The 17,164-nt window shown below is 45.3% G+C and overlaps 1 protein-coding gene across 1 annotated transcript; it reads left to right on the top strand.

Annotated features, from left to right (window-relative positions):
• Window positions 1–238: 238 nt before the first annotated feature.
• MARCHF4 (membrane associated ring-CH-type finger 4) lies at window positions 239–15,301 on the top strand. Its single transcript, XM_053472097.1, has 4 exons — window positions 239–1,806; window positions 11,047–11,208; window positions 12,244–12,436; window positions 14,719–15,301. Exons 1-4 carry the CDS (start codon window positions 1,348–1,350, stop codon window positions 15,081–15,083), a joined length of 1,179 nt encoding a protein of 392 aa, XP_053328072.1. The 5' UTR covers window positions 239–1,347; the 3' UTR covers window positions 15,084–15,301.
• The last annotated feature ends 1,863 nt before the right edge of the window (window positions 15,302–17,164 follow it).

Here is a 17,164-nt window from a genome sequence, read left to right as displayed (position 1 = left end):
AATGCACCATTATTCTCATTGGACGAGAGCTGAATCTGTTCCTTGAGATTAAGGGCTGTCTGTATTTACAGCTGAACTGTCTGAAGGTAAAGAGGATCATGTGTAATACTCTTAGGCTGGAAGGCAATGCACCCCCCCTCCTCCTCCTCCTCTCCCCCCAGCTGCCTACGTCATCCCCCCAGGAACATGACGTTGCAGACTAGGAGGGGAGCTGTCCAGAGAGCAGAGGTGCTGAAATTGCAGGCAGAAACTCCCAGCACACTCTCCATGCTCCTCCATCCATCTCCAGCACAAACCCCGATGCATCACTTAAAATTATCCAGCCACAAAGCAGGGACATTTCAGAGGACACCAGATCCAGGACAGGCGTCTCTGGCTTTATTCTTTTAATGCCATCCAAAAAAAAGGAGACTAAAAGAGGAAAGCTCCGTTACATTGTAACAATCATCCTTCCTCTTCTTCCTCTGGCATTCCAGGGAGGTAGCAACAGCAGAACAGCCAACTGCATGAGAAGGATCCTCATCACCATCATCACCACCAGCTGGATGGGGGAAATACCCCAAAAGGGGGTCATCTCACTGTAGCCAGCAGGGTAGCAGCTAGAAGATGTTGTGCAGTGGGGTTAGGAGCGAGATGGTCTCGTGCCATGCCATGGCAAGACAGCACAAAGAGGGACACGAGAAGGCACCATGAGCTGCTCCTGCGGAATGTGGCTTCTGGAATTGAGGTTGGAGGAAAGCACCAGCTATGCGGTAGGATCCGGCACCAGGAATTCTCTCTGTTTTCGGCACCAGCTCCTGATGATGTCGCCTGTATTGTGGAGACGGGAGAGAAGAAACGTGAGATAAGAATTGGCCACCTTCCCTGCTTCTGAACGCTCACCTTTTTATAAAATCTTTTCAAGGAGACGGAATCCCAGTCTGTTATTTTACCGTAAAATCCTGCTTCTTGTGTGATTCTCTGATGTCTTTGGTGCGCCTGCTTTTAATAATTCCTCTTTTCTAATTATTAGGCTTTAGTTTTTAATGACGCCGGGCTGCTAAACTCATTGAGAGTCTCCTCGTTGTCCGGTAGTTACAGAACCATCATGAAAAAAGTGAATGTTTGATGTTTTTTGTTTATTATTAAATTAAACCTGGTGTGTCGGACGGATGCTAATCGATACAATGTTGCAGAGCTCCCGGGATTATTTAGAAGTCTAGATTTCTAGATCCATCTTTTTGTCTGGTATGTTGGGTGCAACAGGAGGATGTGGCATCATGACTGGTGCACCATAGAAGTCCACGCTGAAGACAAGGGGATCGTCCTGGTGTTTCTGGTTCGCTTAGTGCAGCGAAAACCAGGCTTATGTTATTGAGGACCTTTCTGGTTTTTTGGTGCTGTGGGTTCCTGAGTTCCATACAGATGTTGCGTCCTCAGGGTCTCCTCAAGTGCCGCTGTCGCATGTTCTTCAATGACTTGAAGGTCTTCCTGCTCAGGCGCCCACCTCCACCCCCTAGCCTTCCCATGAACAGCTCAGAATACGATTTGGGAGCTGGGGGTGTCTTGGCAGCCAACAATAACACCTTAACAGCATTGGGACGACCGTGGAGGGTGACGACCGGTGGGATAACTCCGGAGGAGGAATGGCATTGCCCGGCTGCAGCCACAGGACTTCTGCACCAACCTGGATCCTTGGTTGGTGGTAGCGCCTCACCCGATGATTTTTGCAGAGGAAAGGGTGAGGACAGATACTCACTTGGCAGCAGCCTGGACAGCGGGATGAGGACTCCTCTCTGCAGGATCTGCTTCCAAGGACCTGAACAGGTGGGTTTCCCTTCTTAAAATCCCCCCAGACTTACAAAACTAGAAAATAAAGTAGAGGCTTCTTTAACGTGACAATCCGTAGCACGTTTCACACAAACCCCCCACTTCTAATAACGTAACATCTGCTTCTACCCGTAATTCATGGTAGTGATCGTTGTCTGGCCGTATCATGCAGGCTTGAGTCTCGTGAGACATATCGCTGATTTAGGATTTCTTTTCCCAAAGTCTGGGATCTTAAAATGCCAAATTATAGAAAATAATGAAAAAAATGTATTTATATACCTAAAACGCATTTACGTATAAAAAGATGTATTATTTGTAAACTGCGGTCCAAAATATCTGGGTAAGAAGACATAGAAGTGGAAGCCATTGAACCCAAATAATCTGCCCATTTTATATAGCTGCTCTAAGACCTCAAACCTTACTTGGTCCTTGATCTTCTTGTCTTATAGTCGGGATGGCCATATTCTTATGTAGGCTTGAATTCCCTCACTGGGTTAACCTCTACCACCTCTACTGGTAGGCTGTACCGCTTATCCACCACTTCATCTTCCACCTATATTTAACTGTGTGTCAAATGTTGTTGCGTATCGCCTCGTAGAGCCAACCAACGGTGTTAATTATTTGAGCTGCTGAGATAGCAGCAAAGAGTTAACATATTGTAGCTGAGATTTAAATAACCTTCGAAGAACGGGACTGTCTGCGGGTTACAGGATCTGGTGAGGTTGTCACGTACTATATGTCCTTAAACATACCCTACTGTGCTGACCTACGAAGCACTCGCTGATCCACTACAATGTCCCACGACACCAAACAAGCCTCCATCCCCCGGCTGAATAGCAGTTTTTGTTCCGATGTATATTTACATTTCTCCAGCAAAACTGTAGAAATTTTTTTATGTAGTAAAATGTTACCCTCTGCCATATTCCTGTGGTTTATGGTGACAGCAGGACCTCTCCAGACCCGGCTCTCCGGTTTCTGTGTCTCTCGCCTTCCACTAGAATTCTGAAGGCTGATTTTAAAAGTGATTTTCTGGAAGACAAACATCTAAAAAGGTGCAGAAATGAAGTATGTTGTAGATTTTCGAATAATAATTTTATTTGAGTTAAAGCCTTTTTTCCCCCGTAGTATTCTGACTTACTTGGTGGAAATGTAGAAACTTTATGTGTTTAGCTTTGAAGACCTTGCTGTTCTCGATCAGAGTTTCTCCAGAATTCTCCAGCAAAGTTTTCTCAGCATCTCCTTAATGTTTGGAGCTGGACAGGAGGCGTCTCCATGAGGTTGGACCATGGTGGTCTTGTCTTTGGAAGTTGTTTCCATCTTCTGAGAAGGCCTCCAGGTGACATCTACCCCAGGTTGTGAAGCCTGTGATGGGCAATTCGGTTTTCAGTAACCTGTTGGTTAATCTCTGAATGAGGCTGCCTGGGCTGGTGTCCACATGAGATGGGGCAGGTGGCTGAGCATGACTGAAGTGGCATCCATGTATGACTGGGTTGATGGCCACAATTCAGAAACCCTAGTCTAGAGCAGAAAAAAATAACTTAAAATGTTTACATACAGATCGGATCCTTCCTGTGATCCCTTTATGTGTATCTCTTCTTCAGTGTGTGTCCGCCATGTTTGCTGTGGGCTGTTATATCGTGGGCTATTTTTTATGGGATGGCTGCCATTGTGTTCTGTCCCATCCCAAAGACTTTTACGCATTTCACCAACCGGTCGATGAAGGACCGCGTAACGATTCCAGTGAACGGAGGCGAGCGAACATTTTCACCCATTTTCTAAAAATTATGGAAAATAAGACTTTCACCCCGTGCAGGGAGAAAAGCGACTTCCCCACCACTACTATACAAAGCCAAGGAGAGACCCCATCACACACTACGGCGGGGGCGACCGGAGGGACGGCGACACTTTCTGTGACCACATGAATCATTCCGGAGTTTCTCGTGGATTCTAATGAATGGTAACCGCTGTTTGTTGAGTCAGCGGCCGCGCCGCGCGGTGTTACCGCGATGTTACCGCGTGGAGAGAGCGTCGGCTGACACCGTAAGGAGAGACTTTCCCATTCCGAGCGCGTGCGACCAGCCACCCGACGCGGCGTACGGATTAGAGTGACTCACCGAGAGCGCTAGCAATTAAATGCCCTTTGTTGGGAACAGAGAACATTAAGTAACAGCTCTGAGGATTGATTCATCCCGGTTTCTTTGTGCTTTTATTTTTTTTTTGCGGTTTTTATTTTTTTTTAAGGAAAAGATCTGATTGTGTAGAAAATAATGCGGCATAAAAAGTGAATCAGCGGCCGCAGCACGCAGGAGGAGGCTTCCTATTCCATCCGCCTGTGTCTGGACTGAACGATAATAAATCCTAATCTCGCCTCATTTGGGGGATTATATCTGAAACATGTCTGCCTCCAGCTGTTCATTTTAGGTTATATTTCACATAACATAGAAACATAGTACCTGCCAGCAGATCGGCCCCCGCCGGCCCCCGTCTAGTCGCCCGTTTCTCCTGCTGTAAAGACTCAAACCTTAATCAGTCGTTGGTCTCGTCTTAGATACAGGAGCCGTATGTCTATCCTGCGCATGTTTAATACCCTCACTGTATTACCCTCTACCACCTCTGCTGGGAAGCTGTTCCACTTATATACCACACTCTCATTAAGTAAAACTCCCTTATATCCCATCTATGCCTTATTTCTGATTTTGACTTTTTGCACCGGGGTCCCGGGCCTGGGGATCCAACGACTGATTAAGGTTTGAGTCGTTACAGCAGGAGATACGGGCAGCTAGACGGGGGCCGAATGGGGCCGACCTGCCGGCAAATTCTTTGTTTCTACATAGTGGGGAAAGAGGCTAAAAAGCATCCAAGTTGAATAAAATGCGTTCCTTCTGTATCCTCTTTAGGATGCTAAACCCCGCTATGATAGCTCGCCTGATCGTCTTTGTTCAAGGCCAAACATGCGCGGTGCGTATAATCCCTCCTTGTAGCTCCCAGCCTCCCCTCTGAGAGGTAATTGTGAGGTTAAGAGTTGTCAGCGCTCCCCGGGGACCCTCTTTTATTACGAGGCGTTCTCGCGGACAGCGGGCGCTTCTTTAAACGGATACAAAAACGCGCCCTGGAACGTTCGGAAATTTACTTTTTTATCAAACCTCCATAAATAAGATTAAAACTCAGTGTCAGGAAAATATTCCCCTTGAAATCAATGGGAGCTTTTCCTAAACATACGCACAGGGGGTCGCGTTAGACCCCCTACAGACACAAAGTATGGAAGATAGCTTGGGAGAGAGAGGGGTCCATACTTCTGGGGGCAGCCTGCAGAATCCCCCCTTGCATTTGTATTGGGGACCACATGGAAACTTAAAGGGACCACTCGGCTATTATATTGAGTGCACGCTGGAGCGTCCCTTTAATGTCCTGCATGAACTCAGTAGTCCACGCATTACGTTACTAAAAGATGATAATATTTGAATCTATTATTTTACTTTCGGATGGGAAGTGATTTTTCCTCCCCGGTGTTATTCCACTCGCAGTGCGTGAGTCGGGCGTTAAGGACGCGGGATTATCTCGTTAGGGATTTCTGATGCGTTTCGCGTTAAGCACCTGTCTGAGTTGCTGCGAAAGGCGTTGGTTTCCACATCGCAGTCGTTGAGCCGCACTAACGAATCGCCGGTAATCTGGGGTCAGGCGAAGTGCGCTGAGAAGCTTCTCCGGTCTCCGGTCTCCGGTCCAAATCACGGGGATGATTCAAGGAGCGCGGCGCGGCGGAGACAAACATGTGCCAGAGGAGACCTGTAAACGGGGATCGGATGAAAAGGAGAGCGCTCCGAAACGAGTGACTCTTCCTGAGTGGGACAACATATCCTAAGGTGTCCCCACAGAGTGCGGAGGGACTTCATGACTACGACATGCGCGGAGCAGCCCCCTGGAACTGGAGTTTGAAAGCACAGGGTGGGTTTCCGTTTAAGGTCTCGTTAGTGGTCCCTTTAAATTTCCATGCGGTCCGATTGAAAATGCATGGAGGGCAATTCTTCAGGATCCCTCCCATTTGCCCCTTTACCTGCCCCACCTGCCCCACGACTCTGGCTTAGCAAGGGTAACAGGCACCACTAATCGTGACGCTCACTGCCATCAGTGGGACATTCCACTGGTTGCTATGCCGATAAGACACTTTGCACCAGAATCGCTTTGCTTAAACGCGATCAATTTGCGAACCGAGCTACGAGAGCAGATGTTTGTAAGACGCTTGTTACATTTAAACATTTCTCATTGCGAGTCACCGGGGGGGGGTGCCTCTCTACCCGACGCCTTTTACACACCGTAAATAAAACACCCCAATTTAATTCATATCGCGCAAAAGGCTTTCCAGGGAACGCGGCTGCGGGGCACATAAATCTACATTTAGGAAATAATAGCGGGATTGAGTTCACATAACACTGAGAAATGCCTTAAAAAAACAAACCTTGTGTAATGCGATCAAATAACTGCCGGCGCGGTGAATGAATGAATGAATGAATGAAAGATTCCTTTCCGTCTCGGGCTGTATATTCAGATCGTAGTGAATATATAAGAAGCGTTTGGTTGATTGCCTTGTTGTAAATCTTTGTTCTGTTCGCCGGCTCCGCAGCCGTGTTTACAAGGAGAGACATGAGGATTAATGTCACTACTGTATCCAAGCGAGACATCTCGGCGTAAGGAATGAAAAGAAGATGTATCCTCTCGGCAAGGGTTCTCATCGTAACAATACGTAGCATGGAGCATCCAACGCAGGTATCCTGTAGGCCTAATAAACTTTGATGGGGAGCTGCTAGATTGTAGCACCTTTGGTGGGATTGAGGTTCAGGTCTAGGTTTGGGATCGTAAAGTCATGTGGGCTTTTAAGACCATGTGGTTCTTTCTTTTTTTTGGCCAAGTAATGGGTTCTCCAGCATCTCAGGAGCCTTTCAATGTCCTCTTTGGATTTTTGGTGGAATGAGTTGGTTTTAGAATGTGCAGATCTGGGGTCAGCAGTGGAATTCTGGAGTTTTTGATCACACGTAGAGTTTCAGGCTGTTGGTTCCGGAGTTTTCAAGCTCCTTGTTGGATGTGGAGTTTTCAAACAGGGGTCCGTTTGTGGAATCTTGAGTTGACGAGCCTTCGGTAGACATATTCAATCGGGAGACTTGATAAAACAATAATGGAATGATGGAAAGACATGAACGTGTTGGCCACATTTAGTAAGGGTGTTAAACATGCGCGGGATAGACATTCGGCTCCTGAATCTAAGACGAGACAACCGACTGATTAAGGTTTGAGTCTTTACAGCAGGAGAAACAGGCGACTGGATGGGGGCCGTATGGGGCCGATCTGCCGGCAGGGTCTGGATTTTTATGTATGAAGCATTGTTCACGTAGCCTCTACCACTTCTGCTGGGAGGCTGTTCCATGTATCCACCACCCTCTCAGTACGGTAAAACTTTCTGCATTACGTATAAGCCTGATATTACAGACGCCAGCGGGACTTCCAAAAAGCTTTGAGCCAATGGAAGATGGCGTTTCCCCTTTACTTGGCTCCGATTGGCTGTTCAGCATCTTTACATACATTATATATGTAAATTATAAACATTATGTGTAAAATATGAACCATTACATGGTGTGTAAAATTGATACAAAGAAGCAAACCGTGCCTCGCCTCAAACAGCTAATTATCCCCAAGAATGTAAGAATTTTGAAAAAAATAAAGTTATATTTTTTTTTTTTCTTACAAATCAGCAGTTTATTGCCGTATTTTCACGATGGTTTGTTGTGTTATTCCCACGTAGGAGCCAGACTTAGAAGTGAAGAGGAAGTTAAAATGTTACCAGCGGGGGTTTACTGTACGTTCCAGCTCTTTAAATATCCGTGACCTTATCTCTTTGTTTGCTGATAATATTCCGGCTTGGAAATGCCAGCGCCGCGCCGCGTCAAGGCAAGTGGGCGACAGATCTGCACCAAGCGGAAATTGCTCTTAATTTATATGTTCTGAATGCTCTGGGATCTGGATGTCAGGGGCTTCAAAGCTTAACGTACAAAGCACTAAATGCAGAAATTCATTTCTAGAGGGAACTTAGAAACATAGAACCTGCCGGCAGATCGGCCCCCATTCGGCCCCCGTCTAGTCTGCCCGTTTCTCCTGCTGTGAAGACCTTAATCATATCCTCATATGTCTCCCTATCTTGTCCTCTTCTTCTCTTGCTTCTTCTTGTTCTTCTTTCTTCTGCCTTCTTTCTTCGTCCGCTTCCTCCTGGTATCCGCTCCGTTAACCAGGCCTCCCAGTGCTCCTCTCGATTGGAGGAACGGAGCAGAGTCAGTCCCTGTGGTAGGCGCCGTGGCTCCATCCCTTTGCAGATTTACTCCACGAAGCCAGAATACTAGAGAGGGATCCACGGAGAAAGAGAAGCATTTCTGCCCCTCTCTTTATCTGTGAATCTGTCTGCAATATTCTGGCTTCTTGGTGTATTTTCACAAAAGGGTGGAGCCACGGCGCCTACCACGAAGAAAGTCTTTCCCTCGTTCCTCCAATCGGGAGAGAGAGTGTGAGCGGAGGCTCCATCCTATCGCAGAAATACCTGGATAACGGAGCTGATACCGGGGAGAAGCGGGCGAAGAAAGAAGAACAAGAAGAGGCAAGAGAAGAAGAGGAGCTGCGGAAAAGGAGACGGGACACGGAAGTGGTTGGCAGAGAAGGGAGGGAGACATTGAGTGAGAGTGAATGAGTGTGAGTGACAACGAATTTTGTCCGAACCGAAAGGGCAAGAAGCAAAAAAACGAAAGTACCAAAAAGGAACTGAAAAGGGTTGATTTAAGGGCGAGGTTTGTGAGAATATTTACTTTGTTGGGATAAAATATCTTTAAGAAGTGATATTTTAAGGATAATACGTATTGATAGATTTATCAGGACTGGAATCAAATATTGGGAATCGCGGCTGTTTGTGAATTAAGTAAAAAAAAAAAAACTTAAACTTTGAGTCTCCGCAGCCCGGGTGTCTGAAATATTAAGGGACGCGAAGGGTCTGCGAAAGCCTCGTTTCTGCTCCGGTAATTTTATAGCGGAATGAGTCAGAAGCAAATGTGGAGAGACGTAACCCGCGGCGACAGGCGGGAGAGAAGAGACAGACGGGGGGGGGAGAGGAGGCGGATTAAATGAGCTGTGAGGTTTTACAACAGTGAATTACTGTGGACAGCTCCGCGATGGATGTGCCACTCCACCCAGCACTGAAACGGTTAAACGATGTCTGGGGTTTTGTCGTTTATGAAGACAATATACCTACTAACACGCAAACACATGTTCACTCTCACACCGTGCACTTATACATACGCACATGCATACCTTCCTCGTACCACTGACCCTTGGCTGACCCCTGGCGCTCTAACTCCATACACTGACACACACTCATGCTAACTCAAAATACACAAAAACAAACAGTCATGCTAACACTATATAATAACATCACACCATACACTGACACACACTCATGCTAACACAAAATACACAAACACACACAGTCACGCTAACACCATATAATAACATCACACTATATGCTGACACACATCATCATACAGTAACACACGCGCACATGTGCTAACAATATACATTCACACATGCTAACACCATAGGCACACACGCACACGCTAACACACGCTCACTCTTAATAACATCATACACGTATGGACTAGATACACAGACACACTTACTCTCCCTCTCTTCCATCATTAGTATAGCTTTTCAGCTCTCCCTTCCCCTCTCCCTCTCACGTCTCGGGGAGCCCTCATCATCATCATCATCACTTGTACTTCTCTACCAGACACCTGGGCACCCGCAGCACCGGCCTGAGCTCGCCCTTGGAAGCTGCTTTTCGCATGAATATGATGTTCTTATATGATTATGGTATTTGGCTACTGGACCCGGACAGAGCATGACCCGGATCAGTACCACGGACAGAGCATGACCCGGATCAGTACCACGGACAGAGCATGACCCGGATCAGTACCACGGACAGAGCATGACCCGGGTCAGTACCACGGACAGAGCATGACCCGGATCAGTACCACGGACAGAGCATGACCCGGATCAGTACCACGGACAGAGCATGACACGGATCAGTACCACGGACAGAGCATGACATGGATCAGTACCACGGACAGAGCATGGATTCTCCGCCATCAATGCATTTGCTGCAGTCTTTGCAGTTGGTGCATTTGCTGCAGAATTCCCTGCTTTGGTTGCATTGCTGCTGGTTAATCGCATTACCGCGGAACATCCGTGCTTCTGATGCATTGTATTGAAGATTTTGTGCATGGATAGGGCGCAGGTGCCAAACTTTCACAGGGGGCCGGATATTAGAATTAGAAAAAATTGCATAATTATTCCAGGAAAAATTACACTTTAATTCAGCATAATATTTACTATCACCAGGGTTGTAATAATAATAATAATAATAATAATAATAATAAATAATAATAAATAATAATAATAATAAATAATAATAAATAATAATAATAATAATAATAATAATAAATAATGTGTGATAATTGTTATACGGTCCCTTTAACTGCACTGTTTATGCCCAGGAAAGATCGGGATTTGATGTTTTCGGTAATAAAAAAGATATAAAATCTAATATGTAAAATAACAGCTTAACCGTCAGCTACTTGAAAGGTCAGCTTTACTCCGTGATGGATGAGCGGTAATGCACCCGTCTGCTGTGCTGCCCCCGGTGGCAGAAACAGGAAAAGCTGCCCGCACCAGGGCAAATTGGTCTGTAACCAGCTGCGCAACCTCCCCACCGCTGAAAATGAAAGGGTTAAACTAAAGTACCCTTATCCTCTAAAGCCATGAAATGTTATTTTAAAGGACGCAGTCCACGGGTTATAAATAAACGGCATAAATGGCAAATGTGGTGCGGCCGCCTCAGCAACCGGTAGGAGACGTGAAACGCGCTCCCGAGGTAGGGCATCAGTTGAATACGTATGATGTCAGCTGCCTGTATCTGTAGATGACATCATAAAGCTATAACCGCTCGCACGTAGTAAAACTCAAGGCAATCTCGTTTTTTTCCCTTTTACGTGAATTTTACTCATAAATATTATTTCCTGTTGTCCTTTCTGTTTGAGTTTAATTCTCTTCCTCTCATCTGGTCAGGAACCTTTAGGAAATACTCTTTGGATTGGCTGATGTATCCGCGGGCACCCTGGGCACTCTGTGTTAACGCTGCGCTTTGTCCTTCAGGGGGAGCTGCTGAGTCCGTGCCGCTGTGATGGTTCCGTCCGGTGCACCCACCAGCCATGCCTGATAAAATGGATAAGCGAGAGGGGGTCGTGGAGCTGTGAGCTCTGCTATTACAAGTACCACGTTATCTCTATAAGCACAAAGAACCCTCTTCAGGTGAAGGTATTTAACCCTTTATCAACATTTACATTTCTTTCATCCTCTAACAGCCGTTTTTGGCTTTAAACGTCATTAAATTTAATAAAAATGATCGCCACCATTCAACGTACTTCATCGTATATGTTTTGTATATCTAAATCTATATATATATATCCACACACACACACACATATATATACTATCGTTCCAAGGTTTGGGGTCACTCCGCTGTTTCCATGAAAAACAAATACATTTCTGGCTGGAACATAAATACAAAAAGGGTTTCCAACCATCAAGTAGCCTTTTACATATAAACTTGGATCAGCGAACACAGGAGTGATGGGAGTGATAAAGGGCCATTGGGACACAGGAGTGATGGGAGTGATAAAGGGCCATTGGAACACAGGAGTGATGGGAGCGATAAAGGGCCATTGGAACCCAGGAGTGATGGGAGTGATAAAGGGCCATTGGGACACAGGAGTGATGGGAGTGATAAAGGGCCATTGGAACACAGGAGTGATGGGAGTGATAAAGGGCCATTGGAACACAGGAGTGATGGGAGTGATAAAGGGCCTCTATTCGCCTATGAAGAGATTCCATTAAAAATCAGCTGTTTCCAGCTACAATAGTCATTTACAACATTAACCCCTTTTCTTTCAAAATCAAAGACATTTCTAAGTGACCCCAAACTTTTGAATGGTAGTTTATATAGCGATCTATTTGCTTACAGTATGTTTATTGCATTATTGCATTTCATTTATTACGGATACGTTTCTTATTCATTTGCCGGATACTTTGTATACTTTTTGCCACGGGAAGCCTATGTGATACTGTTTCCATTTTAAAATAGGCAACACATACGTATGACACACCCATCTCATCGTCTCTGTCCCTCTCCAATTTGCTTATTCCTTTTAAGAGTTAAGAAAAAGAAACGTTTACTGTCTCTTTAATACCCGTGATCATGGAGAACGTTTTATTTTTGTGATATTTTGTGATTTCCCCCCAGAATAATTTAGCTCCTGTGTGTCGCATGCGCGTGTCTCCTTATCATTGCAGTGGCAAGCCATCTCGCTGACCGTCATTGAGAAGGTCCAGATTGCAGCCGCCATCTTGGGCTCCCTCTTTCTTATCGCCAGCATTTCGTGGCTCATCTGGTCCACATTTAGCCCCTCTGCGAAATGGCAACGCCAGGACCTCCTTTTCCAGATCTGCTATGGGATGTACGGGTTTATGGACATTGTCTGTATAGGTGAGTGAAGAACAAAGCCTGGCGTCAGATATTGTGGTCCTGGAGTCTATAGTCGTAGAGTCTGTAATCTTTTAAAGAAGAGTTAGAGTCATATAAACCGTTGGAGCCGTGGAGGTCTCTTGTTCGGGTGGAATATTCATCATGAAAAATCTTTCTGTAGCTGGGAAAATGTGTCCAGATCCCCTTGATACAAACTCATACTGATACAGGACAACTACAACTGTTACATATATATATAAAACTCTACATATTATGATCATGTTACGGCTGTTTTTTTTTTTCTTTTTCCTGGGACATTTGCCCAGTGCTAGAGGGGTTTTCACCAGTCATGAAAAGGTTTATTTCTTAAGGATTCCTGACAGAATGATGTTATTCCTTGTTGGGGGGAAAGAAGAACGAAACCTTGATACATTGTAGAGCGTTACAAGTGGTTCTAATGATGCTTTTGTAGCAAGTTGTTGGCAAATGTCCCAGAAATCAATTAAGGTCAAAGGATCAATTTAATGCTCTTTTTTTCCGTTGACCCCACGGAATCCGTTGAGCGCGGATCTTTCAGCTTTCATTTTCGAATCTTTCAGTGTCCTTTGTCTAATTTGCTTTTAGACGGGTTATTGAATCGCTCACCATGAATCCTTCACCTCCAGTAAATCAGATTAAGGATTAGACTCATTATCAAACCCAAGAGATCTGAGCCGATAAAAGTCATCTGTTTAGAGGCCTATCACTTGCTATGTGATTGTACAGCACTGCGGACTATGATGGCGCTATATAAATCAATAAACAATAAGGCCGGTCGGTCGGAACACAGAGGATTTTCTAGCTCATAAAAATAAATATTTCTTGTAGCCAGTTTGGGGTATTTTGTTGTTTTTTCGCAGACAAGCAGACCACAATCGTTGGGAGATCCATATATTACATCGAACACAGAGACATTTGGTCTTTTTAGACACAGTGAGCAGGTCCTCTCTTCGGCCCGGACTATTAGCCGAAGCGTCCGCAGATAAATCGCAGCTTTTCCGGGTCATAATGTTTATAGCCGGCTGGCGCGTGAGACTCGCAGCCGTTATGTGGCATCATAAAAAGGAGCAGTCGGGCTTAGCCAGCGCTGGAGTCTCGGCACAAATCATTATGCAGATTACGGTCTCCGGCCCTCTCATGTTGACAGATGGCAAATAATTATTTACTCGCGACTGTTTGTTTGCCTTCTAACTTCGCTCGTTTGTACGTTTCAGCCGGTTAGAGCCTCAAGTGATTGCGGTTATCAGATCCGATTCCACTGATTCCGATAATAACCGGCAGATCAGTCCGCAGTGTCCCGCCTTGATTGGTGTAAAAATCAATCAAATCTGTAGCCAGGAGTGAGCGTTGTTACGCTATAACTCCCGCATTCCAATAAGGATCAGCATTATTACCCAACTCGTTTCAAGGCCACTCTTTTATGTTATATATCGTCAAATAATTATCTTTTTTGTACGCCGTCCAATGATTGGTTTTCATGATAAATTACCCAGAAAATCATCTATTGCAACAAACAAAGAAAAATGTTCTATTTCGACGCTTTGGGTTCACTTGGACGACGCGACGAATCCAAAGCCACCCAGGAGCGTAAACCGCATCGAAAAGCCTCTAACAGCTGCCGCGTCTTAAAATATACGAGCATGGAGCCGATGGGGCCACACTGGTTTAACCCTTTAGAGTGGATCTGTTACTTCTCCTGCGGGCCTAAGCACTTCCTGTCCAACCGCGGAAAGGAAACAGGAAGTAATAGTTTTGTGTTAGCGAGTAAACCATGAATTTATGTAAAACATATATTAAAAAAAACACTATAAAATAAAACAAATAATAATCAAACATTTAACGGGCACATCTTTCCGAGGCCTTCGCTGCGGCTTTCATTTTTTTTTTGTGTGTACGGAGCGTCGATTTTATATCAATGCAGTGAAATCACCCCGGGGGGTACAACCTCCTTTTGATGATTTTCTTCGGTTCCATTTCTTGAAACATGTTATTTTTTTTCCATCAGTAGTTTACATTCACCGTGTAATTGCCAGATCCCGCCGTTAATACCCCCCACAGGTTATATTCTGGGAGATTTGTTAAAAAAAAAAGCAGCCATTTTATTATTATTTTACATTGTGTTTTACAAACAGCCTTCGGTTGAGTCTGACATGCCGAGGCTTCATCTGGTTGTCATGAGCATAAACTCCATTTTTCTTGTTCCTTATCGCGTGTTTAGGGTCTGATTGGCAAATATTTTACGTTTAAATTGTGTCTTTTTTCAGGGTTGATAATCCACGAGGGACCCTCCGTTTATCGGATCTTCAAGCGGTGGCAAGCCGTGAACCAACAGTGGAGGGTATTGAATTACGATAAATCTAAAGACTTGGAGGACCAGAAATTAGGAACCAGCCAACAGACGAACCAACGGACCTCTTTCCAGGCCAATGACTCTTCCACCGGTGTCGGCTCGGCGCACAACGCCACGGCAACCGACGGTGGCAACCATAACCACGTCCCGCCTGGAATGATGTCTCACCAACACTGTGCTTACACCATCTTCCACATCCTTAGCAACCTTAGGCCGCATGAACAGAGAAGCCAAACTAGCGCTAGCAGAGAGTTTGTAATGAGGGTAACAACGGTCTGAGAACACAAGATGGCCGCGAGGTAGAGCGCGAGAGCCGGGTGTGTGCCTTTTCCTTTGGTCAACAAGCGTCAGCGACACCTTCTCCTTCACAGAAGGCTTCCGGAAGGCTGGAGAAGCTGATACATCACATTCTGTGCTCAATTTAAACATGTGACCGAGCTAAGACTTGGAAGCATAATAGATGGAACCACCTAACGTGGCAAGCATGCGCAGTCCTCGTACGATCCGAGGGGGGAGATCGCGGGTCCCTCGTAACATCCAGGATCTCTTAGCTTCCTTTCAAAAAGGCCGGTAAATTCCATGCTATGTATTGTGGCTCCGTTTAGAATCCTCGAAGCACAAAGGTTCTATAAACTCGCTGGAGTTCCAGGCTTCTAGAGCCGAGAACTTGCTTCAATGTAACCGGTTATTAAACTTCACCCCATGAAGTGGCCCATCTCTGGTCCCATTAAGTAAGGGATGTGTGTTTCTGGCTTTCTACTCCAATTTATGTCCCTTCGTTGACCCCAGGAGATAATTATTTATCCCGATCCCCAATGTATTTGTTAGTGAAACATATTTCTCTTAAGGGTCCAATAAAGTTCACTTAGCGTAAAACGAAGTTCAGATGAAGTCAAGATCTTGGTGGTGGCATCTTCAGCCCAAGTGAGGTCCTATAGGCATGGAAAACGACCACAACAGGGTAGATTATTACCAATGGGCGCCGCCATATTGTCCATAGATGCCATTCCATGATGGAGGCCGTAGAAATAAAGGGTAGACTGAGCGCGTCCTAACGTCACCACCACCTCGTGAGGACGGATACCCCTGCTCAGTTCCTTGACCATCACTAACAGAGAGCCCAGAGATTGACATTTAAGGTAAATTGTCGACCCTTTTTTTATGTTTAATGTTTTTATTAAGGGTCGGCGTTAAGATCTCATTATTATAAGATTATTCTTTTCCTTCATTCCGATACGGAACCTCAAAAGGGGAAATTAAAATAATAGTTTCCATTTGGTGCATTTTGGGAAAAACAAAAGCTCTGCATGAAAAAAGTGCCATTGTTCCAAAAACAATATATCAGCCAGGAGTCTCCGGAGACGTCTGGTCGTGGAAGTAAGTGCCTGATGACCGACCGTTTGGTACAATTTGGGAACAAATATCGTTTCATTTCTGCGCCTTTCTACAAGAGATCCACGCACCTGTGCCGAAATCTCCGTACCAAAATATATATAAAAAAGATATATATATCCAGGACTTCAAAAACCCTCCGTGTGCCAAAAAATTTCCTGCGCTGGTTCTGGTAAAAAATCCACATCCAATCGGACAAATTCTGAAGCACAATATGTTGCGATAAAATAAAGCAAATTCCCTGTGTATTTATACACAGAAAACAAAGGATTTTGGTTCTCTGTAGCGTTATTTCTTGGTTCATGTAATCATTTTGTGTTCAGTGCCTTAAAGGTGAGGAGGGAGGGCGGCAAATCCTGTATTCCTGGGGGGGGGGTAGATATCGGCCCATCTCGCCCGTCTGTTTAATAACGTAACCGAGTAACGCAGCGTGGGCTTCCTGGCAGAAGCAACCAAAGATCCTCTCAACAAAGACTTCACGATCACATAAAAAAAAACGATATTCATTTAAGGGAACAAAGTATCCGATATGATTGTATCCCATAACAAAGACGAATTCCAGCTTCTGCCGGTGGGAACGTCTGTAGGATTTGTCCTGTTGAGTCCTCTTTGAGTTCGTCTCTCGTGTGGAGGTAAAAAGAAACGGCGTGGATCCTATAAATGATCCTTAAAATGAAGGCTTTACAGAAGATAACAAGCAGGCGAGCGTAAGAACTTTCTGGAACCCCGTCTCCGGCAGACGTCGGATCGCGGTGTTCTTAGCGAATGGCTTATTTATAACCCCCCCCTCCCAGAATGATGATAAAATTAAATACATTAAGAGTCTTTTGGCATTTAGAGGGGCGTTAGAGATCTATGGAGTCGTAGTGAGTGACGTCCTAAACCTATGGAGCGTTGACCGCATTCGAGGCCATCCAGGAGGATGGTCGAGGGTGCCTGGTAATCCTCCGATCGCCCGGATGAAAGGA

The sequence above is a fragment of the Spea bombifrons genome, chromosome 7 (assembly GCF_027358695.1).
Source record: "Spea bombifrons isolate aSpeBom1 chromosome 7, aSpeBom1.2.pri, whole genome shotgun sequence".
NCBI classification, from domain to species: Eukaryota; Metazoa; Chordata; class Amphibia; order Anura; family Pelobatidae; genus Spea; species Spea bombifrons.
This window is presented reverse-complemented; position numbering and strand designations above follow the sequence as displayed.